General features: G+C 38.2%; 4 protein-coding genes across 4 annotated transcripts; 1 reads left to right on the top strand and 3 right to left on the bottom strand.

Annotated features, from left to right (window-relative positions):
- The first annotated feature begins 198 nt into the window (after nucleotides 1-198).
- On the top strand, nucleotides 199-4,545 carry cfap184 (cilia and flagella associated protein 184). The gene is made up of 3 exons (XM_014985955.2): nucleotides 199-797; nucleotides 3,104-3,436; nucleotides 3,509-4,545. Exons 1-3 carry the CDS (start codon nucleotides 201-203, stop codon nucleotides 3,839-3,841), a joined length of 1,263 nt encoding a protein of 420 aa, XP_014841441.2. The 5' UTR covers nucleotides 199-200; the 3' UTR covers nucleotides 3,842-4,545.
- A 147-nt stretch (nucleotides 4,546-4,692) lies between these two features.
- Nucleotides 4,693-11,386, bottom strand: LOC106917172 (uncharacterized). Its single transcript, XM_014985953.2, has 8 exons — nucleotides 11,233-11,386; nucleotides 9,825-10,169; nucleotides 8,581-8,704; nucleotides 8,339-8,404; nucleotides 7,917-8,105; nucleotides 6,365-6,432; nucleotides 5,313-5,427; nucleotides 4,693-5,200 (listed from the first exon to the last, which is right to left on the bottom strand). Exons 1-8 carry the CDS (start codon nucleotides 11,303-11,305, stop codon nucleotides 5,107-5,109), a joined length of 1,074 nt encoding a protein of 357 aa, XP_014841439.2. The 5' UTR covers nucleotides 11,306-11,386; the 3' UTR covers nucleotides 4,693-5,106.
- A 789-nt stretch (nucleotides 11,387-12,175) lies between these two features.
- LOC106917169 (uncharacterized) lies at nucleotides 12,176-17,841 on the bottom strand. The gene is made up of 6 exons (XM_088015295.1): nucleotides 16,434-17,841; nucleotides 16,136-16,255; nucleotides 15,540-15,603; nucleotides 13,520-13,641; nucleotides 12,928-13,039; nucleotides 12,176-12,718 (listed from the first exon to the last, which is right to left on the bottom strand). The coding sequence occupies exons 1-6, from the start codon at nucleotides 16,576-16,578 to the stop codon at nucleotides 12,625-12,627; spliced, it is 657 nt and encodes a 218-aa protein (XP_087871421.1). The 5' UTR covers nucleotides 16,579-17,841; the 3' UTR covers nucleotides 12,176-12,624.
- Nucleotides 17,842-20,657: 2,816 nt separating this feature from the next.
- LOC106912600 (C-C motif chemokine 3-like) lies at nucleotides 20,658-21,747 on the bottom strand. The gene is made up of 3 exons (XM_014979410.2): nucleotides 21,601-21,747; nucleotides 20,939-21,050; nucleotides 20,658-20,815 (listed from the first exon to the last, which is right to left on the bottom strand). Exons 1-3 carry the CDS (start codon nucleotides 21,680-21,682, stop codon nucleotides 20,722-20,724), a joined length of 288 nt encoding a protein of 95 aa, XP_014834896.2. The 5' UTR covers nucleotides 21,683-21,747; the 3' UTR covers nucleotides 20,658-20,721.
- Between the last annotated feature and the right edge of the window lie 1,285 nt (nucleotides 21,748-23,032).

Genomic DNA, 23,032 nt, shown 5'->3' with positions numbered 1-23,032 from the left:
AACGAGCCTCACAGCTCGAGCCACTCGCACACTCCTCTTGTTAATAATCATGGGAAAGCGTCAGAACGCCTCTGATTGGCTACTGAACTCAGTTTCCAAGACAACGCAAACCAAACGAAAAGTGTCACCGACTACAGAACTGCACGAGCTTTTTAGTTTTAGGCAAATCAAACAATTCTTCAGCGAATTTAAAACTTAAAATGGAGAAAGAGAATGAAGAAAAGAAGGAATTTGATAAAATAGTATTCTCAGATCATGACGAAGAATTTTCTAGCAGCAGGGAAGTCAAAACAGACCCCTCTATTGAAGAACCAGCCACCTGTGAGTCAGAACACACAACGGCTCTCAAAACCAACTCTGAGCCCGCGCTGTCACATAGTCAGAGTGTTATTTTTGAGACTAACAGGAGGAACAGTGGCCGATATTTGGGGTTAAACCTAGACACCCCAAAGACAGAGAGTCCCACGCAGGAGGGAGACGGTTCTACTGCTGCTGCTGAAGGTACAGACGACAAAAAAGACCAATACGAAGATTCCCTCAAAGAGCTGAGCACACAGAGAGACGAGGCCCGCCGACTAAACAGGCAGCTGCAGATGAAGCTGGCTCAATACTTCCACAACACAGCCATTGATGGGGGCCAGCTGGGGAGAGGCAGGCCTGAGGAGGAGCAGCTACTGGAGTATGAGCGGTCCGTCCAGGTCCTGTCTGAGCTGAAGCAGCAGCTCAGCACTGCTTCACAGACGGCCCAGCAGCAGGCAGAGGAGCTCAGGTCACAGGCCCGCGACAAGCTGGGGAAGGTTGGTGTCTGGGCTACAAAAGTGTGTGAGAAAAGTAATTAACTCCTTCTGTTAAGTCACGAGTTCACTGTTTTACCACAATTTGATAGTTAAGTTCATTTTCATCCAGGTTTGATTACAGACAGATATAATCAAGAAATCAACTGCCTGACAACATAAAGTAGGCTAAAAGATATTAAAAAGCAACGAATTGTGGCAGTACTTGTATTTATTGGAGCGTTCCTACAGGCCAACACCAGAAAAAACACAAAGGAAGGAGCTTTTTGAACATTGCAAATTCACCCAAATGCTGAACATCATTTATTTATGATGTTCAGCCTGGTTGCTTCGTTATTTGCACTATTTGCTTTTTTTTTTTTTTAATGTTTTGCTTTCTTGCACAATGAGTAATTCTGATTGCTTGGTAGCAGTCAGTCTTTCAACAAACTTGAAGAGGCCTCTGACTAAATACTGCTGTCACAAAAAAAACAAAAAAACAAAAGGAAACTTTTTGGACAAAGTTCCTTAAACTGATGAGACAAAAGTGGATTTTTTGGAAACTGTTCATCCTGTTACATGTAGTGCAAAACTGCATTTCAGGAAATTACAAACCATACTATTTAACCATGGCAGACGACGGTTGACTGCTTGGCCGCCTTAGGATTTTTCTTTGTTCTTTTGTTCCCCTCCATTGCCTTTGATTAGTTATCAGTTGATATGCTTTTATGTTATTTCTATTTCATTTAGACTCTTTTAAATGTCTGCTTTATTTTGTTTTGGATTACCGGGCTAACAACTGATGGTGCCATCCAGGACATGTTACTGTGGAATATTGTCTGGAAATTGAGCTCTTAAGTGTTTTAGGCCTTAGGCACTCAAAACTGTCTAAGTATGTACATTTATAGTGAACCCTGGCAAAGATAGGCTGAAAGGCCTTGAATGTCAATCAGCATTGAAGTAATGATGACTTTTTGCACATTTTTACCAGAACTGCAGACATTTCTGGGTCCCTCTGATTAGAAGAGCCCAGTGGTTCTTCCCAAGTGTTGAGCAGGTGCAAATTTATCTCTGCCAGAGAGGCAGAGGAGGAGACAGCAGCTACAAAGGCGGCCATTGTTGCTCAAACTCAGCTGTTTCCCCGCAGCTCTCACTCTGAAGACCTTAATGAAAACTAGCAGCTCTTTTAGATATGTAGAACATGTGGCTGATGGGTGAATATGTGCAGAAAGTCCTTTTATTGCATAGGTGAGTTCAATGTTATTTAATAAATTAGAATTATTTTTGTTGTCTGTTGTGAAGTTTGCATAAGAATATGAAGAAAACTAGCTTAATGTTGCTGTTATGTGTTGAATTTTTCAATTTTTTGTAATCCTGGCAGGAAGGAAACGAGAACAGAAGGTAGAACAGAGAAGAGAAGGAAAGACAGCAGAAAGAGGAGGAGAGGACATAAAGAACAGGGTATTACAGTAAATGTTTAAAATGGATGACAGAACAGAGAGAAAGAGAATACACTTAAAAGCTCATATAACCATACTGACATATATATCTGAGTATTTTTAATGTCATACTTGTGAGAGCATTAGTTCCTATATTCTCATTTTTATTTGCCAGAAAATATGTATTTTTTCTTAGAATAATTCAGGGGTTTTTCACATGACTGTGATGACTGCTCCATCATCACAGTCATGATGGAGCAGGTCAGCTGACTCACTCGAGAATTTAAACATATATAACTTTAAGTTTGATTCTGTAACGAACCAAATTACGTTTAATGTCTGAATGTGTAGGATCTGCTGCCATCTAGTGGCACAAACTGCAACACGACGCAGTCCTGTGATGTCATCATTTTTAGCTACATCTTAAAAAATGAATCGTGAGGAGATTAAAAATATTTTGTCACTTGTTTGATAAATTATATATTAAATCGATTCATTACACATACAGTGAAATATTTCAACCCTGTGGTTTTGGTAATTTCAATGACTATGGCCTACAGATGAAAATCACAAACTCAACTTCTAAAACTTTTTGGAAACTGACGGCTAAACGGCCCAGTTTTAAGGGATTAAATTAGGAAGTAAAATTTATTTGAAGTCATATTTGACTTATGCACCATTGTTATAACAAATGGGGTTATTTGACTGTGCTATAAAATGTCACTATATGCCCAGAAAATATTCCTTCATTTATTTCAAACAGGTTTTCAAAAGCAAGAAAACAAGCAATCAGCAGGACAAGAGAAAAACTTGCAAAATTATGAGCTTACCACTGATTTTACAATAAAGAAACGTTTTCTTTTATAAATATGTCTTGTGTGACACATTGAGGTGGAGGCAGAGTGGGAGGCGTTCCTTGCGCTGAAGCGGGATGCTGCGTTGGCGGCGCTGAGCCCCCACCTGGGGTCGGACCTGGCCCGGTCCAAAGTGCAGGCGGTGCTGACAGCGGAGCAGCTCCGGCAGAACCAGCTGACCAGGCTGCGTCTGAAGCACTTCTCACTGAGGTCCAGGATCCAGAGGCTGGAGGCGGAGCTCCGTGGCCAGCACCCCCAGCGGGTCCAGTTGGAGGAGCTGCAGGCCAGCATGCTGGAGAGGAAGAAACAGGCGGGAAGGGAAAGAGAAGAATCCCTAAAGCTGCAAAAGAGGATCAGCAGCAGCCTGGAGGTGAGCTGACCGGTCCAACAACGTGTTACAGCGTTAACCGCTTAACCAGCTCTGACCCGCTGCGCCCGTCAGGTCCTGTCAAACGTCAGAGAGAAGCTGCTCTGGAGCCAGTTGGAGGTCCAGGCCAAGCGACAGCAGCTGTCTGAGGTGGAGGTCCTGGTGGCGGAGAGGAGGGACGTCCTGACCCAAACCAGGCTGGAGCGGAACCGCCTGCAGAGAGCCAACGGCAGACTGAAGCAGCGCCGTGGGCTGCTGGGGGACGGAGACCTGCTGCTGGACTTGGAGCAGACGATGGACGCCTCACAGCTTTTAGAGAAACATCTGGAGGAGCTGAGGCTCAGTAAGGCCGAGGTTACCTCCAGGTGTGGGGCGGGGAGGGGCAAACCACAGTCATTTCAGGGGTAGACCCTAAGCTTTTTTTTTTTTTAACCTTTTTCTTTGTTAAGCCCTTTTTGCTTAATTCTTCCTTCTTTCCTTTCTTTTACTACCCATCATCTTCTTTCCTTTTTTCCTCATGTTTTTTTAAGGTCTGGACAATATGGCTGGAAAACGCATCACAATATAAGCGTTTCATGTCAGTTGATATCAATGATTATTATTTTTTTATTTTAAATATCTGAAAAACTCTAAACTTTCCTGTTTCATCCAGTTTTCATTTCATTCTGTAGTTTTTTTAATTATTTTTTTTAAGCAGTGATGAGTGACTGTGGCAAAACCTGAAACTGCTGCTGACAAGTTACTGGCAGGTTGTTGCTAGGCAACCAATGAGCAAGTGAGTTTCCTGAAGCCACCAACCTTCTTTAGCCAGTTGTGAGAGGTTGAGCAGATAAAGCCTTTCCTCTGCCTATATCCCCCAGAATGCTGTGCGGTTTTGGTTGATTATTGATCACATGTCTATTGCAATATATGTTGTTGTTGATATTGTCTAACTCTGTTTTTTAATCCCTTGCCCTTCCTTTTCTTTCTTTTTTCTCTGTTGCCATTTGCCATTTCTTTTCCCTCACTACTGTTTTACTGTATGTCTGATTTGTATGTATGAAATTGTATAAATGTTTGTATTTTGAGTTTGTTTTATGGAACTATGGATGAAAATTAAAATTTTGCTAAAACATGCAATGTTGGTATTATTACAACATTGCATGTTCATTAATATGCTCTGCCACATTTAAATAAAATCAATCAGTAGGTGCCTTTTAGCCTTATAAAATGAGAACACTTGTAGCGTTTTGCGTTGCGTTTTGCAGAGATATTTAAATGGTCCAATAAAGAAATAAATCATTGCACTTAAAATACAAAAGTAATTTTAAAAAAATGTGATCTTAACCTTATGTTTTATGATTTTATTGACCTTTGATGTATTTGTTTTACATCAGAGAACACAGTGAAGCACACAATACAATCTTAGCTTTATAAATTTTTTATATATATATACAGTTTGTGTCACTGAAGTCCAAGATCTCATGTACAAGAGAGCCTGGTTCAGATGCAACAAATAGAATTACAAACACAACAACAAAACAAGCAATCGAGAAACTTGATAGAATTAAAATAAGCTAATAAAATACCAGATTAAACCAAGAGCGAGTTTCATAAGATTTCTCCTTTTGACTTAATCCTGCCGCGGTCTTACTGGACATGAACCTTAAACTCTACCACATTAAGTGTCAGCTTTAAGGTTCTTTAATTTCCAACTTCTCTAGAAGCTGCTGGAACTCAGGGTGGAGAGAATCCATACAAATATGGCGTCCATCAGTCAGGCTGACACTGGAAGGCAAAAGACACATCGCTGGGTGTAAATTATGGCGGGCAAATATAAAACATTTCAAATGAAGCAGTGATTGTAATCGTTCAGCTTGTGTTACAGCAGAGAGAAAACCTTAGTAAGATGAGGGCAGGACAGTTGGATGATAGGAAGTTCACATCCACCAACTGAACGTCCTTCAGGTCAAAGTTGTTCCACGTTACAAAATGTATGCAGGTAACACAAGTTTCTGGAAAGAAAACTTTAGACAGTCAGGGAAAATGAATACACATGGCCATAAATAACTCACATTCAACAAGTTGAAGTGTGATAGAAAAGTTAATTGTTTTAGCAACTGAAGCCACTAAATGAAACATATTATGGATTCATTACTGGAAGACTGATGATTTCTAGACTTTACTTCTGTTTTTTATTAAATGAAAAAACAACATTTAAGATTTGAATATTACATTAGATTATAAATGATATTTTACTCTTACTTCTTAAAAAGGGTACTACGATACTGAGTAAACTGATCATAACATCTGACTAAGTATTTCAAAATTATGTAGCTAGACAGACAAAAAAAAATTTGTTATGTGGAGATTCTGGTTTTTAAAAACTAAAATGAATAGGAAAGATTGCAAAACTAAAGAATATATTTATAAAATACCAAATTTAGGGAGAAAAAACACTTTTAAAATATATATTTTTCAATGTAAAACTTATGAAACAAAGTATAAAGTAGAAGTAAGTATATGTTTCCGTGAGTGTGTTTTGAGTCAGTGAAGCTACCTGCAGCAAGTAGAGCATTCATAAATGTTATTCAAATAAAATTAGCAATACTTCATAATATTAGTTAAGTAAAAGTAAAAACGTGTTATAAGAATACTGATAAAAATATAGTTCTTCCAAAAAGTTACTCAACAAACTGTAACCAAGTAAATGTAAGTAATACATCTCTCTATGACACTATTTTAATCTGTGCCGTTTCCAACCAAAACTACCAAGTAAACAAAAGCACAAATCTTTCTGAAACATATTGATGTTATTAAGGCAATCCTGTAGCCAAAAAAGTATGAAATAATTAGACTAAAGCTGAATTGCTTCTGGAATTTTTGGCAGTTTTTTGTTGTTGTTTTCAACCAATGCCACTTTAAACAATCCCTAGAAGATATAGCTTTTACCTGTGGGGTCTTTAAACCTGGATCCACTTGAATCCATAAGATGTGATTCCTCTATGGGGATTTTGCCACTGATTACATAAAAAGAAAAGAGAATGCAAAAATTACACATTATCGTTATAGACTAAAAACACTTGCAAATACTCAACACTTGTTAAAGATAAATGTTGCCTTGAAGGTCCTGGATTCAAACCCTGACACACCTGTAACTGCAGCACAGAGACATGAGACAGCAGTGACTTGTCATAGTAACTTAAGCTAGCCTGAATATTTACAAGCCTCATGTTGACAGACTGAAATAACTTAACTACTGTCTGTCAACCACACTGAAAAACTTTTTTCATCTCTACACATCTTTACTCTTGATCATCTTCCATATTTTTTTCTGCCCCCAACAGCTTCCTTTCCTGTCTCTCCATCTTTAGCTCTCTGTCATCAGCTAACACGATTCAAATGAAAAAAATAAAAATAAAAAATCATGTTCTCCAAAAATGTTTTTGGTGCCCCCTTTAGCACAGCGCCCCTAAGCTTCGCTTAAAGTGTGTACCCACTTTTTGTGCCACTGCTTAGCCCCCTGTGATCCTGCAAGGGTAAGTGGATATAGACAACGGATGGATGATATGCAATGAACATAATTTATTGACAAAAGTAAAATATGACAAATGAAAACACGCCAGCATAAACAGAACGACTGAGACGAAGAAAGGATTTCTCTTATTATATTCCCTTTATCAATCTTAGAGTTAAACTAAATTACACTGAAAACTACAATTAGTTTCTCTGTCCATATGTTGCTCCAGAGAGGCTGCAGTACCAAGAAATCGATCGCTTCTGTTTGATTTCTCGGTACAACAAGTCATATATTCATGTCCAGGTTGTATCATTCAATTCAATAGGCAGCTGCAAAAGCAAAATTGTTAAATAAATAAATAAACAAGGTCTGGTGTGGAGATCTTCTTACACGGTTTTGTGTTGTTGTTTTTTAATTGCCATGATAATCTGTCTTTGTTAAACTTTTGACATTTAAGCCTAACAAATAAAAGTCAGCCACCAAAAACAGTTTTCCAACACATTGTCTGTATTTATATTTTTTTTCTCATGCTAATGTTAATGCTAATATAAAGGGATAGAAGCTGGTTGATAGTAGGGCATGAAAAATTAGACTTCATGAAAAGATGAGTGTAGGCTTTCTGTAAGATCCCGATCTCATGTAAAATATGACAGATTACTGGATTAAAGAAATTTCTAGTTGCTAATTATTGGTGGCTCAAACATGCTATCACACATACCAATCATTGAGAATTTCTAAACATTTGCTTTTTATTTGCCAAAGTTACTTGGGAAGAACCAAATATTTCAGCTGTCTGAAATAATCTGTTCTCCCTCCACAACATGGGAGCTAATTATTTTTTCACAAACTCTTCAACTATGTTTTGCCCTCTTTTCATGAACAAGTCTTGTGAATGTGGTAACATTTGCTCATTATTATATTATCATAAGTTAAGGACATGAAATATCGTCCAGTGCTAACATTAGATTAACAGGTAAAACTTACCTAACTCCAACTCCTTTTGGACCATCTGGTCCATAATGGATATATGAGTCGGAAAGAAGTGGTGGCCCATTGGTTCTGATTGTCAGGTGTGTCGAGGTGGATGTCTCTGCAGTTGTGGTCTGATGTGTAGTAGATGAGATCTCAGGTGATTCTGTTGACCTTTGCTCCGGTACTGGTTTGGACAGAAACCTGTGGGTCGGTTGAGTAGGTTGAGTCTTATCAGTAAATCAGCTTAGGGGAAACTGTTACCTTGGATACTCAAAAAGTTGCTTTTTAATCTGCCAGGAAATAGTTTTGAGTGCACTCTGACTATGAAATAGCAACTGTGAGATAAGATGTTGCACAGAAGCTGTACCTCTCACAGGAAAGTATGGTATCTCTCTGCAGAGCAGCAGAGAACTCAAGTCGTCTTCTGTACGTACCGAAGAAAATGAGTCACGAGGCTGAACTGCATCACACAAACTTTCCTTCCATCTTTTAAGATTTCACTGAAAGACAAGAGGTCGAGGCATTGCTGATCCTATTTGAGTTCAACAGTCATGAGGATGATCTCATAGAAACTATTAAACCTTCGACTTACAAAGAACGGAATGTGTTTGATTTGACAGAGAATTTTAACATGTTTTCTTCAAGCATAATCTCCAATAAATACATACTGACTCACATGTATTCAGTTGATCTGCAGGTTTCACTGGGATAGTGTATGATCAGGCTGCTGACTCGATAGATCTCAGTGGACAGCTTCTTGTTTTGGTCTTTGCAGTAGCATCCGTCTGAGACTTTGACATCTGACATTCAGCAAAGCAAAATACATATATGATCAAACAGAATATAAACTTTCATTGACAAAAAATTAAGTGACAAGTTTATCAACCAGGAAGAATTTGGAAATCATTTGGTACTCCTGCTTATGAGTGTAATATGGTTTGAATTCGTTGGTAAATCAAGAGTTGCACCACAAGGCATTAACAGTGACAGTATTAAAGTCCGAGAGGTTAGAGTCCTTGTCAAACGGCATTTTGACTAAAGTCCAAAGGGTTGGAGTCCCAGTTGACGGCGTCTCAGCTAAAGTTTTACAGCTTTTTATTTCTCTTTCTCACTGTTTATTACATGCAGTTTTTATTTTAATTATGTAAAGCACTTTGAAATGCCTTGCTGCTGAAATGTGCTATGCAAATAAAATTTGATTGATTGATTGATTGATTGATTGATTGATTGATTGATTGATTGATTGATTGATTGATTAAGCAGTTGCCAAAACTTAGCCAGCACAAAAAGTAAAAGACCTTGTGAACATACTGGCTAAGAGTTGGTTTGCCTTTGTCCTTAGTGAAAAGTGTTTCATAGCAACAAGGGCTTTGGGCTCTAGAACCAAAGAACTGTCAAAGAACATCAGACACGTTATAGTATCTACAGAAGACTGGAATGAAGCCTGTAGGTTTGGTTGAACTGAACTCTGGTGCGGTTCAAATGCATATGTGAACTCAAAGCAAATGGAGACCACTCCAAAAGCAACGTAAGGGATTTTGGGTAAATATAACCAAAACAAACAAGCATATCTAGGCACTAGCAGGAGAAATGGCTCATGGTCTTTTGCCAAAGACAAAAGAGAAATCCTACATAGATCTAACGCAACTCCATTTTTGTTTACATTTCGTGAAGACGGAAGTTATTCTCAGAATCTTGTTCAGAAGTTTTTGTGTTGTTTCCTTCACTTGTTCAAGGTGCAGCGCCCCCACAGGAGAGGAGGGAAACAGGTTATTCAAAAGGCTTTGGCTGTTTGACTTTGCAGTGTATAAGTCAACCACATCAGCTGAAAATGTAAAAATGTTGCAACTTCGGTCGAACCAAGTCTACTGGATTACTAAGTGTGAAAACACCTTTAAACTCTACGGGAAGAGGCCTCACCTGGGCTGTGGAAACTAATGGGGGTGATCATTGGTTCTATTTCAGGAACACCAGCAGATGGATCGTTTCTTTCCCCAGACATCGGGGATCTCATTGGTACTATTTCAGGAACACCAGCAGATGGATAGTTTTCTTCCCCAGAGATCGGGGATCTATGAACATCAGGTTGTTTTGGACTCTTGGGTTTTTGTTTAGTTAATTTGGGTTTGGATGCCGACTTTGTAGGCTGTGGGGTTTCAAAAACCAAACTGGTTGAGTGTGGAGCTTCAGGAATACTCAAGCAAAACTCTTGATGATGCACCGCTTCATCACGTTTAGGTGGCTTCTGTCTCCCCAGTTCCTCGTCTGTAGAGAAAATAATGAATGATTAAGAAGACTAAATATACTTGGTTAGGTATGGATGTTTCCTTTGAAAATGAAAATGTTCATTAGTGTTGTTGAGTAAACTTGAACAGAATCAGGTGATCCTGTTCTAATTTGGTCGCCTAGTAACTGGACATTTGGTCCATTTGGCAGGGATAGACAGTTTTTAGTTGTTAACAATCTGAAATCATGCAACTTTGTCATTGCGTAACCCAAACTGAGCAACGAGAGGCTGCTCTTCACTCTTTTAAAGATCTATTGATAATAGGTTAAGAATTCTTATGTCAATAGGCTAAGCTACGAAAACCAACAATATCATCAGAACTTTCAAACAGATCATTAAAAACCTAGGAGAGTCAATGTAAAAAGACACAAGGGAAGCACTGTGACCAGCAGAACCTGGTGAGACAGGCGAAACACAGAAGATTTGCATCACCATGTATTCAGAAAAGTTAAGAGATAATCAAAAAAGGCTCAGTTTGTATGGAGTGAGTGAATATCAGACTGAGAGGTGGTGTAGAAAATCATATGGTGACACCTGAATAGTCTGGGAGATTCAGTCACCTAAAAACTAACAGATGAGGTGAAGCGTTCATTTAGTCTTTCACATGAATCTGTTCATTGGTGTTGTCGAGTTTTTTTTGGAAGACTGAGTTTCAACAATGTGTTTGTGCCCAAACAATAAAGTCAACATGTGCCTGTTAAATGAACAAGATTAAATTTTTTAATGTTTTTTTTTCTTTGGTGGCAAAATGATATTCCATGTTTCTATCTGTCTAGTTTGCTGTCTGTATTCACCCTGATGGTTCTCATAGGACACAAAAAGATTACAAGGATTACAGTTCTGTCGTTGACAAAAGTCTAGATAATTTCACACAATAGATAAAAAAAGTAAGACTTTTATTCCTTTAGAGAATATTAACCACTTTCATACAGTAGGCTCCTATTAACTATATTACATGCATAACTTGTAAATCTGTGCAACACAACTACCCAGAAAAATTTATTATTATTAGAGAAACAAACAACATTGTACTGTACTCACTTTCTTCAGTGTGTTGAAGCAGCGGAGCCATCAGTAGCAGGTGAATGAAGAAGATGGGACCCATCCTGATCATCTGGATGTTGATTCAACCACTCAGGCTGTGATCAGACTTACTGGCTTTGGTTATGCAACATGAAGTTTACATTATGGAGGACGATCATAATCTGATTGCCCAGAAGCAAATAAGGAAGGAAACGAAAGCTGATAAACAATCTGCTAATAGACTCTACAGGTTGACCTTATTTGGTTGTTTCTGTGTGTATTTGTAATGAAAACAGAATAAAATGATTTAAACTAATATGAACAGAAGAACCGTCAGAGTCACCCCAGAGTGATGATAGTTCATCTCATTCATCACTCTGGCTGCCAAATGAATTTTTTATTTTTTATTTTTTCATTTTATTTTGTTGTTGGCTGCATAGTGAGGCAGATGGTAGCACCACTGCCTTGCAAGAAGTTTCTGGGTTCAAATCCCAGACTGGGGTCTTTCTGTATGGAGTTTGCAGAAAGACCAAGTTTCCATTCAACTGAGTGAAAGAATTTGTTGGGTTCATTGAGTACATTATAATATCGTCAGCAAATAGGTCATTTTGAAGATCACTCACACCCAAATACCTTTATGAGATTTTAGGACAAAATGGAGCATCCCATTTTGAATGAAGGTTTTATTGCTGATTGTGTGTTTTTTATTCTGTAAATGTTGACTAGTTATGATTGAGCTCATCTCAGTTTGTGACAGAGATTCAAAACTCAAAAGACTCAACAGTCATAGGTTTATCTGTGTTCTTCCAGTGTTATTTTTTCCTATAGTCTTCCTGTTTATATGAACATTTTAAACACATCAACATTAATTTGATGAAATCCAGATTCCTGTCACCGTTAGATTTGCTGAATTGGCTGCTTTGAACAACAGGAGTAATTGAAACTGCAGAACAATTAGAAAGAAAGTTTACTGATTTTCTTTTTATTTTTTATTATGGAATAAGGTGCTTACACATTAAATTACAATCACTGTTTGTACAGCTGGAAGTTTGAAGAAGTAGGTTAAAGTGATTTTAAGAATCCATGCAAACCAACTACAAGAAATCCCTTCCATTATACATTGACCAAGTTACAAGTCATGTTTTTTCTTTAGGGTTAAGCAAATAACATTCTCAATACCATGCAAGATGATCTGTAATTTTGATGTAATCTGTTTTATCTTCTTTTTCTGTTTTTGACTTTGTGTTGATATTTTGTGTCTTTCCAAAAAGAGAAACCACTATAAAAGTTAGAGGCTGTCAGTTGTTTGTTGACATCATGCACAGACAAAATCCTCTGAGCATAAAAATAATCATCATTCCCACTGTAAGCAAAAAAATAAAAAAAAAGCAAAATTGGGCTCTTGGTGCCTTAATATCGTTCTTTGTCTAGACCCTTCATGATCTTCTGGACCCACAAGAGCTTTGGATTCACACAGATGTAACTCCCTGATATCATGACAAACCTGCAACAGAAGAGAAGAACAAAGCTGGTAGAGTTGGAAACACAAATAAAAATCAAACATTAGCACTATTTAAAGTTAAATTTGAGGCTGTAACGTGACAGAAGGAGAACAATTCTGTTACGCCACAGAAAGTATCTTTCTTAAGACAAGATACTTTCTTAGGACATTATTAGTGATTGATATGAGCTTGCTTGCTGGCCGACACTTACAAGACTGCAGACTTTGAGCAGTGAGGACCGGTGATGTGGTATGAACGGATCTGTTCTTTTGCCACCATTCTTGTAGAAAACATAAAGCAGCAGTGAAGAGCGACATTTGGACCTGAAAAGAAGACAATCAAGTATTGTGGCGCCGTGACAAGTGAGCCTTCCACTTCTTGGACACCAAACAGAAATGTGCACGGATATTTCTCTGAAAGCATTCGTCATTTTACCCCTTCCTTTGGTAAAATGGAATGTGATTACCAAACATATAAACCCCAGGTGAAGTTTTGATGGTTGTACAGCCACAGAGTTCAAGAAACAACAGAAGGCAGTGGAATGTCATTGGAGATGTTTCAGCCTCAAAGAGCAATACGTTTTAGGCTCTTTACCCAGCATGCATGGACATAAAACTGGAGCATTCATTCATTTATTTATTTTTCTGATAAATATTCAGTAAATCAGCTTATATATTCAATTCAGTTCATGTATGCCAGATGAATTCACAATAAATGTCATGTGAAGGATTTTCACAAAAAGAAAAGAGAAGGAAATTCAATTTATAAACAGAAATTTGAAGTTAGATCCAGTGTACACTCACTGTTAAAAGGTCTTCGGTTCAGGTTCACATCCCGCTGCTCAGGTGGGTTGATGATGACCTTTGGTTTTACTTCTGGGTTGATGATGACCTTTGGTTTTACTTCTGGGTTGATGTTGGTTTTCCTGTTTAAATCAGTGGATGGAATCTCTTTACCAAAAGCAATCTCTGCGCCGGTATCTTCATAGAACTGTCTTACTGCTTTATTTTGTCAAAATTTATAAATTTGTAAGTCAAAAGAAAACAAGTATACACATTTATTTGCTTTTTCTTGTCTATATTTAAACACATAGGTTTGAAGGGGCAGCATTATGTGTTTTCCAGGGACATAGTGCCTTTTAATAGCATAATCAAGTAACTATGTTAACTTCAAGCTGCGCCTTGAAGGCGGAGCTAGGTCCAACCAGCTGTTTTACACAGCTGAATGGTTGCCATGGAGAATCAAGGATTTCTCAATCATGTGTGAAAAAAATCAAGGCAACACTCCAGGTATGATTTTGATGAGCGAATATAATTATAACATGATGGAAAACTGAAAAAAGTCAATTTTACATGATACTGGCCCTTTAAGCTATAGCAATATTAAACAGGAAACAAACTCTAAAACTTAGCATGTATTAAGTGGTTAGCACATGCTAAGTGACAATATCCCACAATCACAAATCTTGGATGACACCATAAATTATTGTAATAAACTGGTAAATCAATCTCATCTGCCTCTACCGCTGCTCCCTTGTAAATGTCTCTCTGGCTGTATGGTTTGAAAGGGTGGAGGACACCCATGTCCAGGTGGAAATAGGTGGTCATTGCATTGATTTAAACGGCATGAAATCCAACCAACAGGCCTCCGAGTGTGTATGACGGAACGGGTACACGAAGCTGTCACATAAGTGTACTGATTTACAGATGTATCTGAAGACTCTTCACCAGCACCGATACAGATATTAATATCGGATTGGTGAATCTCTAGTCTGGAACTCGGTTACTGAGAAACAACTGCCAGCTGGAGGCATGAACTCTGCTGAGGTTTCAAATTTTACCCAGTGGCTAACATTTGGGCAAGATATACGACGCATGAGGTTAGTTTGATGAAGCTTAACACTGTAAACAACTCATGGGGAGTAGAGCAATTACATCTATCTCTAGCTCCAGCTTTAATTGCTCAATATTTTGAGACATGGTCAACACGGACTGAATGTCTTTGCTCACTTCCTCCACTGCCATTGTTAAAGCTATGGACAAAAATCAACAACAATTGTTCACAACTCCTCCTTCTGTTCGCTGATTGGCCTGGTTGAAATTCAGCTGGAGAAATTCAGTTTAATAGGAGAAATCTCAGCCAGAGCATAGAAAGGAGATGAGAATCAAGCAGAATTATGCAGTAAGGGAATGGTCGAGATATTTCGTGGAAGGGCAGCAAAGGAAAGTCGGTGTTGACAAGTACAAGTTAAATATAAGGATATGTTGGCAATATTTTTCCTTTTGTTCATTAAATGCTGGTGAAATGGAAGCAAACAGTAGTCTGTAGCTAAGCTAACTATGCTAAATGGTTGTTAATCTCACAGTTTACCCACCTCTCTCAGAGAAAAACTGGGCTACATATTGATACTTGTCTTTTTTCTCTCTCTCTCTTAAAAAACATGACTATTTTCTCTTGGCAGCACAGTACCTGCCACACTCATTCTTGTCTTGCTCTACTGCTCACCACAGTCACCGTCAAGTGCGCTAAGCAGGAACAAACCATTTCATTCAGATCCATGGGGGTGTTCAGTGCAAATATGGATGTGTGTTTTTTGGTCTGGGAATTGTGACATTTAATTTTTACTTCTGAAAGCAATTTAAAAAACAAGATACAATTAATTTTGTAATTGGCAGGGCCCAATTTTTTTATATTTCTATGAAGAAAAAAAAAAACTATTTTATGGGGGTCCCCCCTGTTCGCTGGAGATAGGCACCAGCACCCCTCCCAACCCCATTAGGGACAAGGGTGTAAGAAAATGGATGGATGGAAGAAACCACTCACATTTGAGGTGCAGCACTTGTGGGACACTTGTCCATGGAGTTAAATTCTTCACTCTTCCCGCCTGCTGCAGAGGACGTATAGATATGCATATGTGAGTATGGTGCAAAAATAAAACATATTATTTAACTGTGGGGATATTTGTGTGTGTGTGTGTGTGTGTGTGTGTGTGCTTGTGTGTGTGTGTGTGTGTGCGTGTGTGTGTGTGTGTGTATTAGCAGAATATTGACAAAGTTTTGCACACATATTTGTGATGGAAATGCAGCCAATGTTAAAGCAAGAAATCCATGCATGTCTTTGTACATGAGGCCTTCCATACAAAGCCAGCTTTTTCACTACCAGTGATGTCATTCAATGTCCCATAGTCATGATGTGACCCTGGAAATCACCAAGGCGCCACCCTCTCCTGCCACCAAGCCTGCGTTGCAGTTGATTGGAGAGCATGTCTTTTGAAGGAGTGCCATTAGATTTGAGGGAACTTTCCTTATCTTTTCAATAATGACATTACCACATTTTCTACAAGTCAGAGTTTATAATAAAGTAAGATGTTAATCTATTGTCCAAAACTGAAACTTGATGCCAGCAAAGCTAAAGCTTACCTTGCAGAATCGTGCTGGCGGTGATGACTTCCCTTTCTGTTGTTGTCCAGTTAAAATCGAATTGAGGTTTAATACAAAACTCCTCCTTCTCAGAGCTGCTGCTTCTTTTCTGGAGAAACACTGCATAAGCATTTATTTTTTCAAAAGCCACAACGTCACACACAACGCTTTAAAGGCTGGAATTTTAAGGCCATGGCAGTCACAAAACAAAACAGAAACAAAGGCCGAACATCACAGGACATAGAACATAACACAGAGGTGGAGTCAATCAAAGTTTTGCCCCTTCATTTGTTCTTACCCAAAAAAGAATCTGGTGTTGAAAAGAAGAGGATCCACAGCAGGTTCACCAGAGCCAAACTGACCCAAACCCTCCGAATCATGTTTCTGTCTGCTGATGGTTTGTAACATCCTGCTGCTGCTGTTGATGGCGACCTGAGCAGCATGCATGTGACAGGAAGTTGACCTACAATGCTATGCTCACTTTGTGTGTGTGTGTGTGTGTGTGTGTGTGTGTGTGTGTGTGTGTGTGTGTGTGTGTGTGTGTGTGTGTGTGTGTGTGTGTGTGTATGTATGTGTGTGTGTATCTGTGGGCATTTTTAGATTTTAACCACAAAAGAAACAGCCCACTTTTTACAGCCAAGCCATGTTTACTGGTAAAGCACTTTCAAACAACAGTAATCAAAAAGTGATGAGCATAAAACATGAGTAACCTACAAATAAAAAACGTAAAATTATAAAAAAAAAACAAAAAGAAAAAAAAAAGGCAGAAACCATAATGCTAAAAATAAACATCTTGTTCTGGGTTAAAAGTCAAGGTGAGGTGTTTTCCAGGCACATAGTGCCACTTTATAGCACAATCAAGTAACTATGTTACCTACAGTTGCTATAAAAATGCTCTATATATCAAACATGACTTGAAAAAAAATTGACTAACGCAACACCTTGAAATTGGGCCTCTGTCTCTTTAAGAAGCACCTGCTCTTTCTGAAACTCTGTCTTCAGGTGCTGCAGAACCGAGTTTACAGAGACTGGAGACGGAACTAAGTTTTAGCAAATCTATATTCGGTTTCAAATAAGCAGGTTGAGAGTCCAGAAGACAAGGTTAAACCCTGGGCTTTTTAAAGGTTTCTTTTCCAAAAAAAAAAAAAAAAAAATCCTTAAAAGGCATGAAATAACAAAACCAATTTATAATGGGGAACAAGTCCACAGTAATTTATGAAAAAACAACAACATGTAAAAAGAAAAATGAGGTGCACAAGTTTGGCTATCTAGATATTTTCTCAATATTTTTGACCTGTATATCAAATTCCCTGTTGAGTTTTCCAAGGTTGGTGTGAAAACTTCAGTTGATAATCTTCATTTTGTGGTCTCACTGACGCCCCCTTCAGGACACAAACCGTACTGTAGACCTGGGGTCTTAGGCTACTACTGTATTTACACATAAGAAACCAAAATGAGACAGTAGCAGGTCAACTTACACAAAAATTGCAAACTAAGTGACACCAGCACCTTAAATAAACAGAGAAAATAGGAATAGTTGACTTTAACTCCTGGCCCTTGTGCATCACTTCCTCTAAAACGATATAAGCCTTAAAATCAAGAGGAGTGATTCAGCAAAGCTCCCAAGGAGACAACTTTTAGAGACATACATCTGCAAGAATCAATGTATAGTCATGTCTCAGCAATTAAATCTAAGTGCTTATTTACCTGCCTTCATAATGAACCACTTCTTCCATATTCCTTATTCTGGGGATGAGGTGCCCCGGCTAAACATTATGATGTCAGGATATATCACCAATAACTATGCATACACACAAATCATGTGAATTTAATGCTGAAACCTATTCAAGTTTCTGCTCTAGTCAGAACAAAAGCGCAAATCAAGGCAGGCAAAGTACGAGAGTGACTGGGGGCAAAACAATTTGAGAACAATGATATTCTACATGACACCAAGCATCCTTTTCATAAATCACTAACTTCGATCTCTCATTTCCCATGCGTATGTCTTGTAGCTTGTCTGCAGTTTGCAGTGCAGCGACGCAGAAAAGGGACGCAAGCAGTGGAAATTAGGTTGCTCCAGAACGGCTGCCGACCACCTGTGTAGTGAGCAGTGGAGCGGAGTTGGATGCAGTGCAAATTAGGAGTCAAGTTAAAACTTTGTCCTAAATAAGAGGTGAACATGTTCTCCAAGCACTTGAGAACAGAAGCAAACTGTTATTATAGCTGAAATTACATTTACATACAAAACTAAGTAAACTTACTGCTTTGCAGGCAAGACAGATCTCAGCAGAAGACTTGTTTGAACACAGCAAACAAGTCTTCTGACTGTTTCCTAGAACAAGTCAGAGCTTCAGTCACAATGTAGGTAGGAGGAGGAGGCTAATAATAGGCATGTGCAATCAGCAGCAGCGAGCTGCAGCGTGTGGAATGGGTTATCACTACATATTAGACACAGAGTGTTCATGTTTTTACATCTTCTCTTAAAGCTAACATTTCATCGTTGCCTTTTTAACTCAGTTTGAAGTGTTAGTTGTTATAGTTACTGTTCTACATAAATGAGAGTGAAAACAACTGATTTACTCCTATAATGACTACAATTTTCACTAAACTGAACTTACACAAACTGCTAGTTCAATAACCCTAACCCTAACTTGCCATGTCATTTTGCCACAAATAAAGAAAACAAAGACAATTGCAAAACAAATCTTGATAGTTTATTAGAGATATAATTAGTCATATAATTTCATTGTATGGGAAAATAACCATTGCTGAAACTCACTCTTTCATACAAACTTAATGAACAGATTTAAAAGAATGACAAAATGGATGTGTCACTTCATCTGCCAGTCTTAATTGACTGAAAAACAGCAATTAAAAAGGTTTATTGACATGAATAAATTAAAGTTATTTGGCGCTGGTGCCCCGGCAGAAGACTTGAGCTGTGAATTGCAATAAGCTCGGATGAGCATCCCCAATGCAGATTAGAGATATGTTCCCCCCAGGGCCTGTACACTGGTGGTGGAGGTCAGATAAAGGATGGCAGCCTGGAGAGCTGGGAGAATGCAGGTGGAGAAGGGGTGGAGGTGGGTTGAGCACAGCTTGAAAGCTAATGATGTCATGGATGAGGATCCTTATAAGCAGGAGCTTGATTGGTGATTGGACGAGGCAGGTCATGGTCTGGTGCTGAGGTTGTTGGCGGTGAACATGATGCGGTGATTGGATGATGCAGGTGAGGTTGAAGAGTCTTCCAGTTTGAATTTGCGTCAAGGCTTCATGACAACCAGAACAACCTGATCCTACTATAAACCTGCTATAAATCTGAGAAAACCTACTCATTTGTTGACTACTCATTTTCCAAAAAATCTCTTGAGGCTTATTCTCACTTGTTGGGTGTTTTTCATTGTTCAAAGCATTATTCATACTCTTTAGAAATTGTTTGTTCTGCATCCTTTGCAAAGATGATAAGAATATTTTAAGCCTTTAGATTTTCAGTTATTTGGACCTGATTTGGTGCACACACACAGACCCCTGTTAAGAATGTCTAAAATTGGATGGCTTGTGTAGATGCCATCAGAGGATAAAATCTTTATTTGATTTACTTGATTTTCTGTGGATACTGCAATTTGCTCACTTACAAAGAAATTAATACTTTAGGGATAAGGATGCAGATTACATAACCATGTGTTTGATACAGGTTTACTAAATAAGTTGTGATTAAAACTTTTTGCTCATAATTGAAACGGAATTGTATGGAAACTTGGGATGTGAGGAGAATTTTGACTCATTTTAGACTGAATTATCTTTTAATGCAACTTTTAACTGTGAAGGATTAAAAAAAGCTTATTAGCTTATATAACCAGATACAAACAACTAGATGTAAACACACAAAGCGTGTTGTGTGTGTATAACGGATTTATACAGAACAGTTTGTTTTGCTGATTGTAGCTGTACGGATTGTCTTACAGGAGACTTTAGATAGTAAAAATCAGACATCATAATAAATTAATTGCCTTGAGATAATTTAGAAAGTGTAGAAATCATGACATGAGTAAACACTAGATGTTGGCTTTGTCTTTTTCCTGCTCCTTTTTGAACTGCATTTGGGAGTTCTATTTGTTTATCTTTTTTTTTTATCTGACATTTTACTCGTTTGAAATAAAGACTTCAGCATGTTTGTTTCTTTGACATTTATGTCACTGCTTCCCTCTTGGCTTAAGGTTGAATGGAACTGTAATGTGTAGAAATATTGCAAAAGTAAACTTCCTTTCATTTAACTATTAAATAAATGTTTGATGTTATTTAGTAGAAAAACAACCTGATCAAAGGCTCAGGAGATTTTCTTCAGTCTGAGCCAAAGCACACTAATGGTTTACATATTAAACCAGCAGAGTTTAGTGCAAACAACAACTAGTTGTTGTACAAAGCTTTAAAAAGAAATGATAGAAAACCAAACAATGATTTTAACTTTAAATCAAAATCTTTGATTATTTGAACTGTAAGAGCTCTGACACCAAAATCCTGATCATTTTTCCACATGTGATTTATTGTTCACATGATCTGATGAAGCAGAACAGACGGCAGATCCTTTAGAAGGACATTATCTCCAGATGCTCAACAATAGTCTGCACCCACGGTTCCTTTTCATCCACACAGATGCTGCGTCCCCTGCGTGTTATTAAGCTAAAAGAAAAGAAATGCACATCATTTGGTTGCTGTTTTTTTTCTAAAAAGAGAAAATAAAATATAATTCCAGACTTTATCATGTAACCTCCTATGAACAGAAAGCCAGTTATCAGTACTTACACAACTCCTCTTAAGACGCAGCGACGATCAGTCCTGTAATATGAAGAGATGAGATCTCTGTTCACCCGGTTTCTGAAGAATTGAAAGCAGCAGTCAGTGGGAAATCTTCCATCTGAAAACAAGACCATTAGACTGGTGAAAGTCTGAGTGAATAGAAACTAATTTCTGCTGCAGATGTCAAATGGTTGAAGCTGACTGTTTCCTTTTAATGGGCAAAGTGATGTCAGTTTTCTGTTTTCTAGGACAAAAACAGCATCAGCAGTTTTTTCATTCACTACAAAACATTGAATGAATCATTTGGAATTTGCTGTTGTTGTTGAAAGTAGAATCTAGTGTTGATTTATGATTTAAATTATTTAAAATGTTCTAGTGTAATTTGTTTATTACAAATAATTTGGCCAATTTAGAGCTTTACCAAAACACCAAACTTGTATGATTTAAGGTGGAACTCTTTCCATGCATTTGCTCTAGTCTTTGTTTCAGCAACAAGTTGCTGCTGAAACAAATTAATGATCCACCCAGAACAACAAATAAAAGGACTTTATTTTTAACATGTTGTCAACAATGAATCAAATTGGAAAAGAAGGAAACCAGAACATGATCTGATCTCTCCTTTTTAACAACACTAATATTTAAAAATAATCTTTATGAATTGATCTTACTTGCAGAATGACACGGTGGCAAAACTAAGGAGATCCACAGAACGACCATCAGAGCCACACGGAGCTGAAAAACCTTCAGCATGTTTTTTTGTAGCGTCTGTCCAAACTAAAACACTGAAAGGAAAAAGACTCTACTGTAAAGTGAGCCAATACTTTACCTCTGGTTTTTGCTTGTGATATCTGAGCATGTTTGGGTTACCTATTGTGCAACCACAAAACCAACAAACCCCTCCGCAGAATTTAAAATGTGGTTACAAAGATCAAACTTCACAGATTAACCTTTAAAACGATCAACATGACAAACAAAACCAACCTGGGCAGAACGGGAGAATGAAGATTTCATCTCTGCAAAGCTACACCTGTTTTATTTTCTATAATTACTTCTACTGACAGTCCGTCCACTCAGAGTCCATTCAGGTGGTTTTACTCTAATTCGTGTCTCAGTTAGACTTACTACTCACTGACTGCAATTTGTCATTCACTGTGATCGTTTTTAACATTTTACTTTGTAAAGTGACCAATAGAGGCTTTATATTAGCTGGGTAAAGGATTTACTTAGAAACTAAACAACAACTGTGAAACTTGGACCCCTCATTTCTCCTCAACTTAGGATTGGTTGTCCACAAGGCTGTGTACTCAGCCCCATGTTGTCCGTCTGCAGTTTTTTACCATGTATCTGTAGAGATGAATGACTAGTTGTATGGGATTCACCACAGCCTTTCTGACTCAGATTCTCCTACCTGAGAGGGTTCAGCAGAGGCTGCTGTTAAACTGAATTCATTCTGTTTCTGAGGCAGACTTACTCTATCACTGTGTGACTCAGCACCTGGCCTCTAGGAGGCGCCAGACGCCAATAAGACACAATAACAACTAAACTAAAACACACTATATACAGAAACAAAATGATGCCCAGGAAACAACTGATCACTGGGACTATTGTTCAGAAAGTACTTCCTGCAGTACTTACCCCTGCCCCTCTCATGAAGCCCCTCCCCCTGACATGATGCCCCTCCCCTGTCATCGACCCAAATGAAGGTAACCACAATTAGACTTTTGTGGTTATTTTTCAGAAAGCTTCACAGTGGGCCGTCCAGTCAGCATCATAATCTTTTTATATTATGATTTTACTTCTGCTAACAGCTTCCTGACGTCTCGTCACTTCAGTCAACTCAACATGAAGAACTTTGTCTTTATAGGAGCTGTTCTCTTCAGCTGCTGTAAGTTTTATTATTTGATCTCTTCAAATGCATTAATAACTTTAACATTTAGCATAATTTGTAAGTATTGCTCAGGAAATGGTGTTTTTTTGGTCATAAATCTCTGGTTTCTAATGTTTCAGGCTGGATCTCTGTTGTTTCTCAGACAGTGTCTGTTCTGCCAGGTGAAAACGTCAATCTGCTCTGTAACAAACATTCTGGTCCTCCGTTGTTCT

The sequence above is a fragment of the Poecilia mexicana genome, unplaced genomic scaffold (assembly GCF_051168715.1).
Source record: "Poecilia mexicana isolate PSO_F unplaced genomic scaffold, ASM5116871v1 scaffold_18, whole genome shotgun sequence".
Lineage (NCBI taxonomy): Eukaryota > Metazoa > Chordata > Actinopteri > Cyprinodontiformes > Poeciliidae > Poecilia > Poecilia mexicana.
Note: the sequence above shows the minus strand (reverse complement) of the source record. Positions and strands in the feature narration are given on the sequence as shown.